This window comes from Solanum verrucosum, unplaced genomic scaffold (genome assembly GCF_900185275.1).
Source record: "Solanum verrucosum unplaced genomic scaffold, falcon-dt-bn FXZP01000176.1, whole genome shotgun sequence".
NCBI classification, from domain to species: Eukaryota; Viridiplantae; Streptophyta; class Magnoliopsida; order Solanales; family Solanaceae; genus Solanum; species Solanum verrucosum.
Window position 1 is genome coordinate 2,876,828 of NW_026020412.1, and position 19,187 is coordinate 2,896,014.

Here is a 19,187-nt window from a genome sequence, read left to right on the forward strand (position 1 = left end):
AATGTCATTGGGTTTGCTCATTTTAAAAGGGTGCATGGGTGATTTCCATCTCTAATTTGCACACTACTGTCCTTGCTTTCCTTAAGTAGCAACTTTTAACATCTAAATAAATTATTGTTTTAGTTGGGTTTTCAACATGGTACGCACATGTGGGAAATTTGCTTTATTTAAGGGAAGTACGGTAAGATATCATCAATTCATTTTGTGTGTATCTGACCAGTTAACCTCGTCTAAAAGCTTCAGCTACCTAGAGGAGATCCATATCTTATCCAATATATTTTGTCGGAGACCTTTAAGTTCTCTATATTATAAGGAAGGTCGAAGATTTCGTCAAGTAAATTGATATCTTTTCAAGTTTTTTCCCCTGGCAGTTTGTTTTAGGTTAAGTATTAAATTACATAGTCATTCCTAATCCACAGGTTAAGATATCTACTGAAAAAGGAAATTTTGGTTTAATCACTTAGCAAACTCATCAAAATTATGGAATTGATTAGTGAATTGTTCTTTTTTATCAAGTAATGTTTGCATAGATAATAACAAGGCCAACTTGGCCGTATATAAGAGATATACCAAAAAAGGAGAAACTTACAAAATATGGTTTTCTCCAAAGGACACCCAATCCTCTATACAAACAGGAATTATATGGGCCGAAGAAAATAAAGGATCGGGGACTAAATGATTTTCCATCACTAAGTCCACTAAGTTCCTCAACTCCCTTGTTTTAGGTGTCAAAAGGATTAGGCCTTTCAGATGTGGTAAAAGTTTACCACCTCTAGGAAGTAAATTTAAACTCAACTGAGAAGAGTGTTAACCTTAAATTATCCTAAAATTCCACCAATTTTTTTAGACATCTTGTGCTCTAGTAGTTTCTCTCCATTCTGGTAATATCAAATCAGAAAAAATGGGATATGGAGTGCTGGTGCCCTTTTAATCTTATAGTTTTATTAATGGTGAAAAGCTTGATATATATTTCTGTCCTATGTTACAAGCTCGTTCATTCCAATTTTTTACCAGCATATTAAAAGTTAGTTTTCAGCTTAGTTGATCTTTAACTAATTCACCTTTTTCTTCTTTGTTTATTCAAGCGGCTACGTGTTTATCAACAAAGGTGTGAAACTTTTGAAACTATGGTTCATTCCTACACTTCTTGCCCTTATGCGTGGGATGAACCCTGCTATCCACATCGTCTCACTATTGAGGTATGTTTTGCTATATTTAAAAGCTAAATGGTTTTTAAGCAGGTCTCTGTCCGTAAAGTTTTCTCTGGATCTTTTAGGTTCCGGGGGAACGTGTTATAGGATCATATGCTCTAGATGACGTAAAAGACTATGCACCCATTTACCTACCTGCCACTCCTGAGGTAATTCACTTTCTATAATTCAGTTTGTAAAGTTTAAGCAGAGTTTGTACTCACCATATTACTTTTTCATACTTGACCCGAATCCTATTCTTGCTGTTGTCATAGCCTGTTAATACCAACACCTGTTGGTTTGTTGTGTAAATTAGAAAATATCAGAAGTCTGTACTTGAATTATTAATTCTACAATAGTGTTGCCTTAAATATCAATTCTGTTGTCTGAACTAGTTAGACCAGTATACCACCAATAACCTAATTCTATATAAAAAATATTTTCTTGTAACAAAAGACCAACAATATTTTGCTACAAATATTATCATGAATTCCTTAAAGCCGTTTAAATGAAGCTACAACCAGTTTATTGATCAGTTGGAAAGGAAACATACAAGATAAAGGAGAACTTCAAAAGGGATTATATTTTATGCTCAATTTCGAAAGTGGAAAGAGGACTTTCACTTCCTTAGCCAAAGAAAAAGGATGCCCGCTAATAACCTTTTTCCATTTTTGATTTTTTTTTCTAATTAAAAAAAAAAGTCAGAACTCTGCTGATCCTATGTTGTTTCATAACTTTGCTCCTGGTTTGTGCATGTATTTGGTGGTGTATATTGATGATATAGTCATAACAGGTAATGATGAAGAAGAAATTACCAATTTGAAACATAACCTCTTTTAGCACTTTCATACCAAGGACCTTAATCAATTAAGTTGCTTCACATAGGAAGTATGCTCTTAATATTCTTGAGACAGGAATGTCAAATGTAGACCTATTGATACTCTGATGGATCCAAATATTAAATTCTACCAGGTTATAGGAAGCCTAAGTGATCCTGGAAGATATAGGAGGTTGATGGCAAGTTAAATTACCTCAAGGTGAAACAACCTGACATTGCTTCCTGATATATGTTAGAAGTCAGTTATTGGACTCTCCTTGTGACAGTCGTTGGCATGCAGTTATGTGTATCAGTCGACACATAAAATCTGCTCCAATGAAATGACTGTTACCCCAAGACTGAGAGTAATTTGTTGGATATACAGATGCAAATTGGGCAGGGTTGCCCTTTGACAAACGATCCAACTCTGGATAATACATTGTAGTTGAGGGAAATTTATTGCTTTAGAAAAGTTAGAAACAAATTGTAGTTGCTAGATTGAGTTCAGAAGCAGAATATCAGGCACGAGCTATATGTGAACTCATATAGTTCAAGCAACTACATACAGAATTGAAATTTAGAGAGATTGGTTAAATGGAACTTTGTGTGACAATACTTCATAATGGATCAAATCCATTGTTTCATGAGAGGCCCTAACACTGAGAAATTGATTTGTCATTTTCATCATAGAAAAGATACAGTCTCAGAAGACATGTCACAAAGTTCAAGCAGTCAAAGGATCAACACCCAGATATATTCACCAAACCCGTTGCCACATATAGAACACGTTGTATATGTAGCAAGTTTGGTACATTTGGTTTGTATGCACCAGCTTGAGAGACTATATTAGAATCTTGTGAATATACTCCCTCCGTTTTAAAAAGAATGACCTCTTTTCCTTTTTAGTTTGTTTCAAAGAGAATGACCCCTTTCCTTTTTTGGAAACATTTTAATTTCAACTTTCCACATGGCATGTTTAAGGCCACAAGATTAAAGGGCATTTTGGTCATTTGACATAACTTTAATTCAGGACGACAAGATTGAAAAGTCTTCTTTATTTCCTTAGACTCCATGCCAAGTCAAACTAGGTCATTCTTTTTTAAACGGAGGGAGTTGCATGTAGCTTGTTTGTTCTTTTTGATTGTGTATTGTAGTTATGTACTAATTTTCTCTCCTTCCCTAAAACATGTACAATTAGTTATTTGAAACCTCAATAGCCGAGGGATCAATCAAGCTTTGTTTTCTCTCAATTTCTCTTTCACAACATCCATGCAGATGAAGCGAGAAATAGGGCAAGTTGGAGCATAAAGATCCAAATAGGCGATGGTGATACAATTTACTTAGAATTATGTTTAGCCATGTTAATATATTTATCTTAGAGTTAGGCGATGAAGGGGAGTCTTGGCGTAACTGGTAAAGTTGTTGCCATGTAACCAGGAGGTAACCATTCGTCCTGTGGAAACAGTCTCTAGAAGAAATGCAGGGTAAGGTTGTAGACCCTTGTGGTCTGGCCCTTCCTCCATACCCCGCGTATAGTGGGAGCTTAGTCCACCGTGCTTCCTTCTTAGTATATTTAGTTTACGCCCAATGTCTTCTACGAATCTTTTAGGACTGTCAATGATTTATATTCCAATAGTAAATAAAGAGGACTTTGTGTACCTTTTATTTATCTTTATATTTTATTTAATATTGAATTAAGATGACCTTAAAATATGGACAATGAGAATTTATATTGCCTATCTCAACTTATTTGGAATCAAGACATATTTGTTGTTGTTGTATATATATATATATATATATATATATATATATATATATATAATTGAAAGCAGAAACTGCACGTGTCTGTTTGTCTTGTTTTGTCCAATTGTAAGAGATCCTTGATATCTGTTCTTAGTGAATGGTTTTCCACTTTTTGTATGGCTTCATATATAAGGTAGTTTTCTCAACTGGTCGGCATTTGTCACATTATTTTTCAATACATGCTGAAAAAGTACCTTGTGATTTAAATCACTGACACCTGAAATGTTGTAAGATACTTGCTCAAAATAGCAGACAGGTTATTGCCTTGTGAATTGGAGAACTTGGATAAATAAAGTCGAAAGTCTGGCTTGTGTGTAAAAGAGAATTGCAGAATACTACAATCTTGTACTGATCCAAAAAAAAGTACAAAGTCGATAGTTGATGATCTCTGCATTGTGTTTCTTTTATGTTGCTTTCATCTACTAGTGCTTTCCTAAGGTTTAACACCCTTACCATTCTCTTGTTTTGTTTTGTAACAAGTTCCCTTATCATTCTCTTTATATTGATCACAATTCTCTATATTATATTTTATATGAGACCATAATTAATATTTTTCCAGCCATTTATATGCTAATCTAGTTACCTTTCTTACACATGACGTCTGCTTACTTTTTTCAGAAGCCTCAAAGAACTCTGATCGTGTCTGTCCACTCTGAAGGGGCAGTCAAGGTGCATTGATGATGCTTTAAATTTCAAGACCATCATTCTTTTCATGTCTCTTTTATAGTGAGTTTTATTTTACAAATACAGATTCTGAGCATCATTGATTCAAGTTACCATGTATTGAGTGGTTTGAAGGGTCCTCACATCTATGAGTCTAAAGATAAAAAAAACCAGATAGTGAAGCACGAAAATTCTGCTGACTGCAAGGAGAGAATATTGGTGGACATTCCTTATGTTGGCATCTCTCTAATAAGCTCTATGCCAGAGGTACCTTCTATAGTTGTAAGTGAAGATTATTAAATTGTAAGCTTCAATGCAAAATGCTTTAGAGTTGTCATACCAATTCTTTTTTCAGGAACTATTTTTCGCTTGTGCAAGAGACATCACAGTTGATTTCACGCAGAGTGTAGATCAACAGAGATTCTCCTTGCAAATCACATCCTTGCAAATTGATAACCAGTTAACATGTACACCTTACCCTGTCATCTTGTCGTTTGATGTTAGTAACGGTATTACTAGTGGAATTAGGGCAGAAAGTATTTTGGAGAGCTCACGAGAACCAGTTCTTTCATTGGTGGTGACGAAGTGGAAGAATCGGTATCTGTCACTTGTTTCCTTCGAGCAGATAAATCTAAGGTCTGTAACTGATTCAAAACAAATGTACTGGTCTCGAACTCTATCAACATTTATTATGTTGTATCACTGCCTGACTAGTCTATTTTCTTGCAGAGTGGCAGATTGTCATCTTGAACTTGATCAGGATGTAATCTTGAGTTTGTTTGATTTTATTAAAACGTTATCTTCAAGGTTGCAGAGCAGAGTGTTACAGTACTCTAATGCAACAGACCATCCTCTTTTTGATGGTGTTTCTATTATGAACACTTCTAACACCATAGATTGGGCACCCAAGAAATCAAATGTGAATGAATACTACTCAGTTAATATTCCTGTGTTTCAAGAAAGCAGCAATAGGACCTCTTTGCTACCTTCGATAGTCCCTATTGGAGCCCCCTGGCAACAGATTCACCTTCTAGCCAAAAAGCAGAAGAAGATTTATGTTGAGTTGTTTGATGTGGCACCGATCAAGTTGACTTTAAGGTAATTCATATCATGTTTTCATGTGACTTTACTGTATGCTTATAACATTGAACTACTTCTTGTAGTTTCTCCAGCAGTCCCTGGTTGCTTCGAAATGGAGTGCTTACATCTGGAGAATCTCTTATACATGTAAGGCTATATGAAGGATGGTGGAAATTTGATGATTTTCTAAATTCTTAATCTATGCTTAGTTGTAACAATCAGCTTGAGAAACCATCTTATAACAATACTGTATATTGCTAAATTTCACTTAGCAAAATTCATTATATATGTGCTTCTCAAGACATATGACATTGACTTTCACAGAGGGGTCTTATGGCACTTGCTGATATTGAGGGAGCACAAATTCACCTTAAACAAGTAATCCTTTCACATCAGCTAGCTAGCTGGGAATCCGTTCAAGAGATACTTGTCGAGCATTACACACGACAATTTCTTCATGAGATGTACAAGGTAAATTTTGGCACTCCTTTAACTGTCTTCCCTGTAGTTAACTACTTAACCTCTGCTCCTCCTTCAGCAGATGGTGAGAGAAATATAGGAAAAGAATATTATTGAATTGTTGTTGTTTCTACATTATTACATTGAGACCCTATTTATAGACCCTAGAATACAATCCTTTACCAAGTAGGATACTATTTAGTATTCCTATTTCTATTTCTATTCCTATTCCTATTCTAATAGGATTGTATAAACCTATTCCTATTCTTATAGGATTGTATAAACCTATTTCTATTCTAATAGGATTGTATAAACCTATTTCTATTCTAATAGGATTGTATAAACCTATTCATATTCTAACACTCCCCCTCAAGCTAGTGCATACAATTCATGTACCTAGCTTGTTACAAATGTAATTAACACGAGGACCGATGAGGGGCTTGGTGAGACATCTGTGAGTTGATCACTCGACTTCACAAAATTGACAATACATTTCAATGTGCTTGATCTTCTCATGAAATACTGAATTTGATGCATAATGCCGATAAAACACGAGTGATAAAATTATAGCGTTGGAACTTCCCAAACCAAGCTTGCAAAGACTGTTTCAGACCATAGAGTGACTTACGTAATCAACATACAAGGCTACTAAACTCCCCCTGAACAACAACATTAGGTGGTTGCTCCATATAGACTTCTTCACAATGCAACGAACATTGTAAGTGCTCAAAATCTAGTATAAAGTACATGGTTCATGTTGGAATCAATAGACAGTCGATATTAAACAAGTCACCGAAAAAACTGGCCAGAACATGCTCATATGCCGGAGTATTAGATTTGATGGCTAAAAGTAGTCACAATCTAAGAAATAAAATTATATGGGTAGGGTCAGAATGATGTTATAACCCAACTAGAAAATAGAAATAATATAGGATAGTTCGAATTGATGGAACGACCCTATTGAAAAAGAGAAATAATATGGGTAGGGTTGGAATGATGGCACAACCCTACGCAAATCAGATTTGAGGAGTCACCGGAAAGACGAATGGAACTATGCAAATCAAATCTAAGAAGTCACTGAAAAGACACATGATGCTATGCAACTCAGATATGAGAAAATAGTTCAGAAAAATCCACGGTACTACACAAATTAAATATGAAAAGTAGTCCGGAGAGATGCACGGTGCTACGCAAATTAGATATGCAAAAAAAAGGTAGTCACCGGAAGGATGTCACGGTGCTACACAAATTATATATGAAAAAGTAGTCACTGGAATGATGGCACAGTGCTGCACAAAAAAGTAGACACCAGAATGATGACACGGTGCTACAAAAATTAAATATGCAAAAGTAGTCACCGGAATGATGGCACGGTGCTACACAAATTAGATATAAGAAAGTAGTCACCGAAATGATGGCATGGTGCTACACAAATTAGATGTGAGAAAATAGTCACCAGATAGATACACGGTGACCCAACTTTTGCTAACATAATCATTGGCCAGACGGGCAGCATATATTGGTGCCACCCGCCGGCAGCGGAAGCTCTTTAATTCTCTACCAAGTTCGTAGAGGCTTTGATACCATGTGAGAAATATATGAGAAGAATATTATTGAATTGTTGTTGTTTCTACATTATTACATTGAGACCCTATTTATAGACCCTAGAATACAATCCTTTACCAAGTAGGATACTATTTAGTATTCCTATTTCTATTTCTATTTCTATTCCTATTCCTATTCTAATAGGATTGTATAAACCTATTCCTATTCTTATAGGATTGTATAAACCTATTTCTATTCTAATAGGATTGTATAAACCTATTCATATTCTAACAGATGGATAGATGGAGAATTTCTCTCCAAATTCTCACACTCGTGTATAACTCAATTGACTGAACTCCTGTCAGAGTGTGCGCACCACTCTGTTGCAGTTTTACTACTTATTCTTGAGCCCCTTTGAAAGAAAATTTCAGTACTTAAGAGTCGTCAGGCTTAGTCAGTAACATGATCTCATCTCTGCTAGGGATTTCAGTGGACTAGTTTCAGTAGAAGAGTTGGAGAATTTGAACACTCAGATATTCTAATCTAAAAGAAAACATTGTTCTTGATACTTCTCCGGGCAAAACCTGACTGCATCTTGAATATTAGGTCTAGGCTAGAGCATCCCAGTTCTAACTCCTGATACAAATGTCAAGCAGAATTTCAAATCCCGGTATAAAGCTTGAGAAGTTGAGTCTGCAAAGGTCTAGGCTTTGCTTGCACTACATATCTGATCTTGCAATGTGAGCTTAATTGAAATAGAACAAGCTTCAAGAAGTCTCATTATATTCAATTTGTACTTTAATGTGAAAGGTGTGTGAAAAGAGGTAATTCCAATAACAGACTAAGTTTCTCAGTGGATATTTTAGAATTGTTACCCATTCTCAACTGGTTTTAGGCGGAAGAGTTTTCTCCACTGTCTGTCTTTGCTGGCATGGCAGAGATTCCCTGTTTTGCTTTTAGGACTCCCTTAGCTGTGCAGAATGTAGAGTAAAGAGAAGGGGAGAAGAGCTTATCCGATCTATCAGAGTAAATGTAAAATATTTTTAATTGGTTGGACCAAAATATACTCTGAACTTTGTGGGAAGACTAATAGATTGAGAATCCAACTTTAAATTATCTGTCAAGGGACCACCTCGATTGCATGTTGTGTTTTGATTGCCGTGTTTCATATTTTTGTACGGGAACTTCTATGGTGTTATACTAAAGAAGATTGTACTAGTTACCTCATTGTTGGTGCCCAATTTTTTTTCTTCATCTGTTGTAACACCTAATGATGGCATCTGGCTTTTAATCAAGTATCTGGCTTTCTTTTAGGCATTACAGATCCTTCACATCATAGTATCTCTCATTATCAACTATCCCAAATGCCTTGGCTATAACTCTTAAAGCTCTATGTAATGTCTCTAAGAGAAAGAAAAGCATAAGCTTGAAGAGAAGAGAGAAGAACCCTGGGATGCTGCAGGAATTAGAGGTGGGAAAACCTAGATATCTTACTATGACTAGACCTGACAATTGACATTACTAATGTTTCTGAACTTCAATCCATTTCTCCGAATACCTAAAACTGGAAGTAGTTTTCCAGCTTAAAATAGTACTTGCTTTTAACTGTGGAATTAACAAATTTCTGTAATGATGTCATACTTGTGATGATTCATAAGAAACCTTCCCGATTAAGTGTTTTTTGTCACTCAGTGCTATTCAGATGAACTAAATTTGTTGGTTTCCGTGTAAGTATCCATTTGCCTATGTTGGTAAATGATTGAAATAGCCAAGCTTTGATTTATTATCTTCAATCTGATAGTTCATTTATTAACTGGACAATTTGTTCCTTGCAATGGTCTTAGTAGTTATGGACAATGAAAAATGGTCGTTTGCTGCAGGTATTTGGTTCAGCAGGAGTTATCGGAAATCCTATGGGATTTGCAAGGAGCATGGGTCTTGGCCTCAAAGATTTCTTGTCAGCTCCTGTACAAAGTGTTTTCCAGGTACCTTATGCATTATCTGCTCTTTTACCCTTCCAACTAGATGTAAACCCAGCTCTTTCTGCAGACTCGTGCAGGTTTTATTAAAGGCATGGCACAAGGGACCTCTAGTCTTTTGAGTAACACCGTCTATGCCTTAAGTGATGCTGCCACCCAATTCAGCAAAGCTGCACACAAGGTACTTTTGCATCAAGCAACATTTTCAAATTCTGTATGTTATCTGACCCTCATATTAATTTACTTCATCTTGTAGGGTATCGTGGCATTTACTTTTGATGATCAGGCTGTCGGAAATATGGAAAGACACCAGAAGGGAATATCATCCCATAGCAAAGGGCTGATAAATGAATTTTTTGAGGTATATTATTTTCAGTTCTTAGTCGCATGGGGATAGAGGCCTATTCACTTCCTCTTTTATTCCTTCGACTCTTCATGCCTTTAGAATACTATAGATCGTTGGAGTCTCACTGTATCTTATGTGTATCAAGACGTCACCACTAAAGAAGGATTAGCGTGTATTGACAGTTAATGTCTTGCAATATTGATTCATCTCTTTTTTTTGCAATTCATACCTAAGAAAGGGTTGAAAGAAGACTTGTTTGGTGCCAAAAGAGGTATATGTCAAAAGAGGCAAATGAAGTGTTCATCAAGAGAACCCTGTTGAGTGTTCATCAAGTTGGTGGTTTATGTCCAAAAACCCGGGATAGGGAGTGGGTTACCTTCTTATAACATTGTCTGGTTGTTGTGTTGTTTTTTAGTAAATGTGAGAAGTATAGGAGAAAAATACTACTGAATTGTGTATCTACATTATTACACAGAGACTCTATTTATAGACAATATAATACAATTCTTTACCAAGTAGGATACTATATATTATTCCTATTCCTATTCTAAGTAGGATTGTGTATACCTATTCCTTTTCTAACACCCCCCCCCCCTCAAACTGGTGCATACAAATCATATGTACCTAACTTGTTGCAAATGTAATTAGTACGAGGACCATTGAGGGACTTGGTGACGATATTGCAAGTTAACCACATGACTTCACAAATTTTGTAACAATATCTCTTTCTCTGACAAAGTGACTATCAATCTCAACGTGCTTAGTCCTGTCATGAAACACTAGATTTCTTGTGATATGAAGGGCCGTTTGATTATCACACACAAGTTCCATATGACCGATTTTTCCAAACTTTAGTTCTCTCAGCAACTGCTTGATCCAAACTAGCTCACAAGTTGCTACAACCATTGCTTGATATTCTATTTCTGCACTAGATTGAGAGAGCAACCATTCTATTTCTTACTCTTCCACGACACCAAATTACCTCGTACTAAAACACAATATTAGGATGTAGAATGTCTATTAGAGGGTGATCCTACCTACTCAACGTATGTATGTTCGATGATATGGTCATAGCCTTGATCCTCGAAAAGTAGTCCTTTATCGGGAGCTGACTTTATATATTGCACAATACGAGTAACTGCATCCCAATGGCTATTACAAGGGGAAGTGGAAAATCCTCTTTCAGTTGTGGTCTAGTTGCGCTCTGTCGGTTAAAACCTTCTATTTCACAACAAGAGATCGTATTGATGCTATCTTGTTAGGAGGTCGTAAACTTAGGCTTAGAGCCTGATGCTCGTCCAAGAGAAAGATTACATCCCGTCTTTAAAGCAATTATCTGTGACTCCTTAGGTTAGGAGAGCTCCTTTCTGATTTTTGTTCTATCGTTAAGAGGAGGATCATATGCCTAGTCCCAAGTTAAACAACATAACACCCACAAGAAAAGAGATATCAGGTCTAATTGCTGTGAGATAATTCAAGTTTCCAACCTATAGTCTATACCTTTCCGGATTACTAAGTGGCTCCCTTTGTCCTTGAAGGAATTTAACTTTTGGATCCATAGGAGTGTCAATGGGTTAACATCCCAACATTCTTGTCTCTTTAGAATGTCTAACGCATACTTGCGCTGAGAAATAACAATACCTTATCTAGATTGAGCAACCTCAATATCTAGAAACTACTCCAGTCTACCGAGGTCCTTAGTCTGGAAATGTTGAAAGAGATGTTGCTTCAAATTAGTGATACCGTCTTGATCATTAACCAAATAAATACATAGATTTGGTGTTGAATGCTCACAAAACATAGAGTGATCAGCTCCATTACGAGTCATGCGAAACTCTTGAATTACTGTGCTGAATTTTTCAAGCTGGGCTCGAGGAAACTATTTCAGACCATAAAGTGACCTATACAATCGACATACAAGGCTAAGACTCCCTTTGAGCAACAACTAGGCGGTTGCTCTGCATGGACTTCTCCCTCAAGATTACTAGATAGGCATTCTTATTATTCTTACTGTCCAACTGATGAAGAAGCCAATGACGAACGATAGCCATAGATAGAAAAAGATGGATAAATGCTATTTTATCCACGAGAGTGTACGTGTCACTATAATCTAGCCCAAATATTGGAGTATACCATTTGGCAACAAGGTGAGCATTGAACTGATCAACCTGACCATCTAGACCAATTTTGATTGCATAAACCCAGTGGCAAGCAACCGTATATTTACCTATAGGAAGAGAGACAAGCTCCCAAGTATCACTCGTATGTAAAGCAGACATCTCATCAATCATAGCCTGCCTCCATCCAAAATGAGAGTGTTTCACCTATAGTCTTAGAAATGGAAATAGAGGACAAAGATGATCCAAAGGCATAATGTGGTGAATGATGATGATAACTCAGGAAAGTATAATGTGGGTTAGCATTTCAAGTGGATCGTATACCTTTTTAAAGTGCAGTCGGTTGGCTACAAGGAGGCAAGTCTGTAGTAGGAGCAGGGTCCAACGCATGAATTGAATCATCTGAGACTAGTGTTGGATGCGGACGACGATGATAAGTCAGGAATGGTGGCACTACAACTGGAGATGTAAAAGTAACCGTAGATTCCTCAAAAGTCAGTACATGTACGACCTGAAGTATGAGTAAGACATCAGGATGATCAAAAGATGTATAGTAATGTTGAGATTCAAAGAATGTGACATTGGCGGACTTCAATGGGTTATCGGCTGAAAAAGATTCTATCATATGGAAACACACTTGAGATGGAAGCCTTTCTGTTAAGAAGCTATATATTAAGGAGGTGAAGGAGCATCCAGGTGGTAAGCTTAACCCCTGGAAGTAGATTTGGAGGAACAAGGTGCCAACCAAGATAAAGAGTTTCCCTTGGTTGGTTGCCAAAAGAACATGCTCCACACATGAGAAATTGAAAAGGAGGGGTTTCTATATTGCCTCTTGGTGCTCTCTCTGTAATGAGACTGAGGAAACCAACAACCATTTGTTCCTCTATTGCAGAGTGACAACACAATTGTGGAACCTTTTTTTGGGACTAACACATGCATAACGGATTATGCCTGAGCATACAGCAGATCTACTTTGCTGATCCAGCAGAAGGGGGAGAAAATCTAAGACAAATTGGTGGAATATAATACCATCATGCATTTGGTGGTCTATTTGGAAAGAAAGAAATAGCAGATGCTATTATAACAAGGCTAATTCAATAGAGAAAGTCAAATGGAACTGCTTGACTACTTTTTATTTTTGGTGTAGAGAGGAAGGGATAGAAGAAGATGCACAAATTTTGGATTTTATAGGCACTTTGTAATTTATTAGCCTTTTTAGTTTTTTTCTCTTGTTGGAAACCAATTTTTCGAGGTCTCCATCATGTCCTTAATGTTGAGGAATACAACATTATCTTTCTTAAAAAAAAAAAAGTATCGATGAAGACCAGGTAAATAACAACGATACCCTTTTTGAACTCAAGAGTAATCAAGAAACACACATTTGAGAGCATGGGGGATAATTCATCTTTCTTTGGGGCTAAGTTATGAGCATGTTCTCCCAAAGACACGAGGGGGATAGAGTAGAGATGTGACTGAGGAAATAGTATGGAATGTGGAACCTGATTCTAAATAGAAAGATCAGGGTATTCTATTAATTAAATAATAAGACGCAAGAACTACATCACCCCAAAAACGCAATGAAACATGGGATTCAATGAGAAGTGTGAGTAGTCTCAATGAGATGTTTATTCTTCCTTTACACCATTCTTTTGAGGGGTGTATGGACAAGATGTCTGGCGAGTAATTCCTTGGTGAGTCATAAACTCCTAAAATTGGGAGGACAAGTATTATAAGGTATTATCACTACGAAAACTGTGAATAGAAACTAAATGGACATGCCAAAATTCAAGTTAGTGGGGAAATTGATGATGATGGCACATTGTATTGGTACAAGGTGGATGAAGTGGAGCTCATCTCCAGAGTTCTGTGTGATAAGAAGATGTCACCAAAACTTAATGGTAAGTTCTACAGGATAGTGGTTAGACCAATAATGTTGTATGGGGCAGAGTATATGCCCGTCAACAATTCTAATGTTCAAAAGATGAATGTTGCAAAAATGAGAATGCTTGAGATAGATGCATGGGCTTGACACAACTTCAGCTTACCAAGGACATGACGTTAGATAGGAAGTTATGGAGGATACATATTAGGGTCTAGGGAAAGTAGATAGTTGAGTGTTGTCTCACTTACCCTTTCATACTAGTAGTCATAGTAGTTTCTTGGTCTTCCATTTCTATTACTATTTGTTGTGTCTTCTACTTCTACTATAGTATTATTTTGTTGTAGTTATTGTTCTTTTGTTAGATGGCTTTGTCATGCTATCTTTAATATTTTGTCGTCGCTTCTTCACTTTGGTATTTCTTTCCATAGTTGCTTTTCAATGCTTTTCCTTGAGCCGAGGTCTTTCATAAACAACCTATACTTCCGAGACCTCACTTGTAGGATTACACTGGGTATTTTGTTATTTTTGGTGCACTCGTGAGATTTCTATTTGTATGGATGAATGTCTGACCATGGTAGAGAACGATCTACTTTTGTAGGTTCTCTTTTTTGGCTTACTACTTTTATATGGGAGTTTCCCCCTTTAATTAATAAAATTATTCCTTCATTAAAAAAAATATTAAAAAGATTGGTCCCTCTTTTTGATTTGTAGGGTCTTACTGGTCTATTGCAATCACCTATTAAAGGGGCAGAGAGACATGGCCTTCCAGGAGTTCTCTCAGGTATCAAGTTTATCCATGCTATTCTTCTGGTCACTATTGCAGGAAAATTGAAGCTCCTGGGAAGTGAAAGGACTTCTCTTAGATAATATATTTTTTCTTGCAGGTATAGCTCTTGGAGTGACTGGACTGGTGGCAAGACCAGCAGCCAGTATCCTTGATATCACCGGCAAAACTGCACAAAGCATCAGAAATCGAAGCAAACTGCATAATCTGGGATCTCATCGCTTTAGGGTCCGATTGCCAAGGCATTTAAACAGAGAACTTCCTTTACGGCCATATTCTTGGGAAGAAGCAATTGGAGTATCTGTACTTAGAGAGGCTGAAGACCATGTTAAGCTCAAAGACGAAACATTAGTAGTGTGTAAAGCTCTTAGACATGATGGGAAGTTTGTTATCCTCACTGAGAGACTTATATTAATCGTGTCTTGCCCCAGTATAGTAAAATACAGAATGCCCGAGTTTCAAGGAGTACCTGCTAACCCAGAATGGTTGGTGGAAACAGAAATCGGGATGGATAGTGTAATTCATGCCGATAACGACGACGATGAGGTACATATTGTGGGAAGTAGCTCAGACGCATTGTTAAGGCAGAACCATATCTCACATAAAAGAAGCTGGGGACCAAAGGGAAAGAGATGGAACAACAATCCTCGCACATCGCTTCCGCTACTCCAGACTAATTTGGTTTTCACATCAAAAGATGAAGCAGAAGACTTCCTGCAGGTACTTCTATCTACAATTGACAAAGCAAAAGAAAAAGGTCGGAGCTCTGTGCATCTTCTTCATCAAAGTAGTCTCAGACAACTATAGAAAGATGTAAAGGATCCAAGTAATTTTCCATCTGTACATTGTACATTATGTACATAATCTACTTTACCCCTCTTATGTTAATTTATGTCCATAACTGTTCAATTAGTGTAGGACTTCCAATTCTTTAAAGGCACAGTCCTTCTCTCGCAGACTCTTCGCAAATCAACAATAGTTTGAATCAAAATTAAATGAAATTGTGTTGGTTTTTTTGTTTTTTTTTTCAGTGGATATACAGAAAATGATGGTCACTACGAAATTTTACCAAGTTAAATGTTGTATATTGGTTGAGCTGCGATGCATGGTGATATGATTCTTAGGAAATCTTCCAATTTTAATTATATTCTGGGAAATTCACTTCTTAATTCATAAGGTAAAAGTTTTAACCCTAAAACCCTGATTGATTTCTATTTAGACGGAGATTAAATTCAACCAAACACAAGGCGGACATTGATTTATTGAAGGGCCATTTGCATGAATCCCCTTGTTTTGGGGTAGTTTTTAATTTTTGGTCGCTAATCTTTGTTCTGTAGTACTTTAAATAATAAAAATAGGACAAAAATTTACCCCTCGTATTAAAAAGAATCACTAGGTACAAGTTATGCCTTATAAGACATAAATTCAGCATCAGAACTTATGCCTTAAAAAGTTGATACACATTTTATGTTATGCAAGAAGAAGAGAAAAAGGCTCATAGGCCGTATGTTATACAAGTAAAGGGGCCAATATGTCATATGTTATAATTGTCGAGCGGTAGGATAAGACGATAGGTTCAAAGCAATTAGATAAGAAGTGGTTAAAGTTTCCTCGTCTCTACAATACATATATTACCCTAAAATGGGACCTACTGCTATGAACACATGTTATGTCATGTCTATCCACATGACATTGTGGTGTGACGGTCCATTCTGATCGGGTCAAGGATTGGATTTCATGTCATGTACATGGTGAATTATATTATGTCAGTATTTAGGTGATTCCTATTGAAAGATGTAGTTTATTTTCAAGTCTAAATGCTTGTTTGAATCAATGAATTTGAAGAATATATATTTCATGTTGTGATTCTTTGTTCATGTTTCATTGTGTATTATGTGTAACAATTGAGGAAGATTTGGATCGGATCTTGAAATAGAAGCTTAATTAGGTAATTTGTCCGCACGAATCATAAATAATAATTGCATTGAACTTGCAAATAATCCTTTACTAATATCCATACATTAAAAATAATGGAAAAAATAGGTCCTTAAAAAATATTAGCAATGTTCCAACATGAATTAGATTATTTGTCATTATCACATAACTCAAGAACCTCTAGTGAATGAATTATTCAGGAAATAATAAAACATTGGTTCTTTAATAAGCATTAAAAGGAAAATAAAAAAGAAAATAAGAATATATATACAAAGGCATTTCGTAAGAAAAAGAACACATTTAAGTTGCATAGATTATACAATTGTGATATATGTCTGAGGAAAAAAATCAAAAATTTGTTAACAAATTCAAAAAGAAATTACGCTTGAACATGAAAGCAATTATAACTTTTGGACTTGCATAATGAATTTCTTCAATTGATAAGTGAGAAACTTCATATCTATGTTAAAATAGATAATATGTAAGCTATATATAGTACTTTTAAGTTATAGAATTTTATATAGAATATCAAAACATAAATTCTTAGAACTGGGTACAATAATTAATTTCTACACATTGAATATACCTACTATATGTGTATATGTTCAATATAACTGGAGATAATAAATTTGCAGAAACATAAACAATAGAGTTTAAAACATGCACTCAAAAACAACAATTAACATCATAAACATAAATTAATGACTGTAAAAAAAATTACCAGGATATGTAAAAATAGAATGAAATAAAAAGAAAAAAATTGAATCCAGTGATTGTACAATGTTCCCTTAAGAAAGTTATTCTCCTCTAATACCTGAGGTTTAAAGAATTAGATCCTCTTAGGATGGAACCATTTTATTCACCAACGTATTGATACAAAAATAATGGTGTCAGTAACTCACTCAACAGGAGCAAAGTACACGAATATTTAAATGTGGAGAAGAAGAAGTTCAAAATTTTCATTGTTTTAAAATGAGAGGAAATCTCTCTATTTATAGACAACAAAAGGTAGTGTCACTACTAAAAAACTGTCAAAAAGAGACGGACAAAAAAGCGACGGACGGCATCTCTTAGTCCGTCATTTTTTTCGCAGATTTTTACGCCAAATATATATATATAATCAATAATTAATTATTTTATATAGGTAGCGACGCAATCCGTCGTTTTTATTAAAAATAATTATTTATAAATTAAAAACTAACAACGCCGTCCGTCACTTTTAATTAATTTTAATTGATTAATTGTTTTTTTAAATGAGCAACGAACGACATCTCTAAGTCTGTCGCTCTTTGGTCAAAATGACTAGTTAAACATTTAAGAAAAGCGACGGACAGCGTCTTTTAGTCCGTCGCATTTTGGTCAAATATTTTTTAAAAAGCGACGGACAAAGAGACGCTGTCCGTCGCTTTTTTAAAATATGTTGAACCAAAAAGCGGGTTTTCCCCCCATTTTCCCATCTCTCTTTCTCTCTCTTCTCTCTTCTCTCCCTTTTCTCTAAAATCAAACTGTTGCACCGCCGCCACGCCACCCCACACCGTCGTCGCCCTTCTCTCCTTGAGCATTAGTCCAGTCGCTGCCTTGCCCCGTCGGCGCCGCCACCCGTCGTCCCCACTGCCTCTTTTCCTTATCTTGTTAAGGTTAGGGTTTAATTTTAGTTTATTTCACTTCTAGTAATATTTGATTTGTTATAAATTAGTATATTGTTTTAGTTTGATGAATTGTGTTATTCAATTGTTAATCTGTATATTTGATAATTGTTAGTTAGGGAGAAAATTGAAGATTTTTTATTTTAGGATTTTCTTCTAAATTGGGTTTTTTTTAATAGGATTGTGAATTGAGTATTAGAAGTTAGAACTAACAAATAATTAGAAGTTAGAAGTTATAAAGTCAGAAATTAGATTAGTTGCATTTTCCTACTTTGAAATTCTTGAATTTAGTATGTTTGACAGTTTAAGTTAGAAAAAACATTGAATTGTATATGAAAGTTAGATTACTTTGAAGTTAGAAAAATATTGGATAGTATATGAAAGTTGAAATTAGATTAGTTAAATTTTCCAACTTAGAAGTTCTTGAATTTAGTAAGTTTGAAAGTTGAAGTTAGAAAAATTGGGGATTTTAAAATATGATTGTAAATTAAGGATTAGAAGTTAGAACTAACAAATAATTAGAAACTAGAAGTTAGAGATTAGTTGAATTTTTCAATTTGCCATTGTATTTGTGGTTATATGTATTATATTGTTGTTGAAAATTGGATTACTTGAACTATATTCTTGAACTTAGAAATTCTTGAACTTGGAAATTCTTGAACTTAGAAATTCTAGAAATTAGATATGAACTTGAATTTTTGTAGTATTTTAGAACTTTTATTAGGTTTGGAACTTTAGAAATCTTGAATTATTATAGGATTTTAGAACTTTAGGTTGTGAACTTTAGAAATCTTGAATTTTCGAAGGGTTTTAGAAGTTTAGGTTGTGAACTTTAGAAATCTTGAATTATTGTAGGATTTTAGAACTTTAATTAGGTTGTGAACTTTAGAAATCTTGATAAAATATAGTCTTTATGAACTATTTGTAATTTTGAAATGAAT

The 19,187-nt window shown here is 35.4% G+C and overlaps 1 protein-coding gene across 1 annotated transcript in view; it reads left to right on the plus strand.

Annotated features, from left to right (window-relative positions):
- The window catches only part of LOC125840712 (uncharacterized), an 86,021-nt gene extending 70,340 nt beyond the window's left edge, over positions 1-15,681 (plus strand). The window contains exons 35-47 of the mRNA XM_049519678.1: positions 1,086-1,199; positions 1,277-1,360; positions 4,429-4,479; positions 4,561-4,740; positions 4,829-5,109; positions 5,203-5,571; positions 5,637-5,700; positions 5,878-6,024; positions 9,438-9,542; positions 9,607-9,717; positions 9,793-9,897; positions 14,593-14,662; positions 14,766-15,681. Of these exons, the coding sequence (XP_049375635.1) occupies positions 1,086-1,199; positions 1,277-1,360; positions 4,429-4,479; positions 4,561-4,740; positions 4,829-5,109; positions 5,203-5,571; positions 5,637-5,700; positions 5,878-6,024; positions 9,438-9,542; positions 9,607-9,717; positions 9,793-9,897; positions 14,593-14,662; positions 14,766-15,472 (2,388 nt within the window). The 3' untranslated portion in view covers positions 15,473-15,681. The remainder of the gene's footprint in view (positions 1-1,085; positions 1,200-1,276; positions 1,361-4,428; positions 4,480-4,560; positions 4,741-4,828; positions 5,110-5,202; positions 5,572-5,636; positions 5,701-5,877; positions 6,025-9,437; positions 9,543-9,606; positions 9,718-9,792; positions 9,898-14,592; positions 14,663-14,765) is intronic.
- The last annotated feature ends 3,506 nt before the right edge of the window (positions 15,682-19,187 follow it).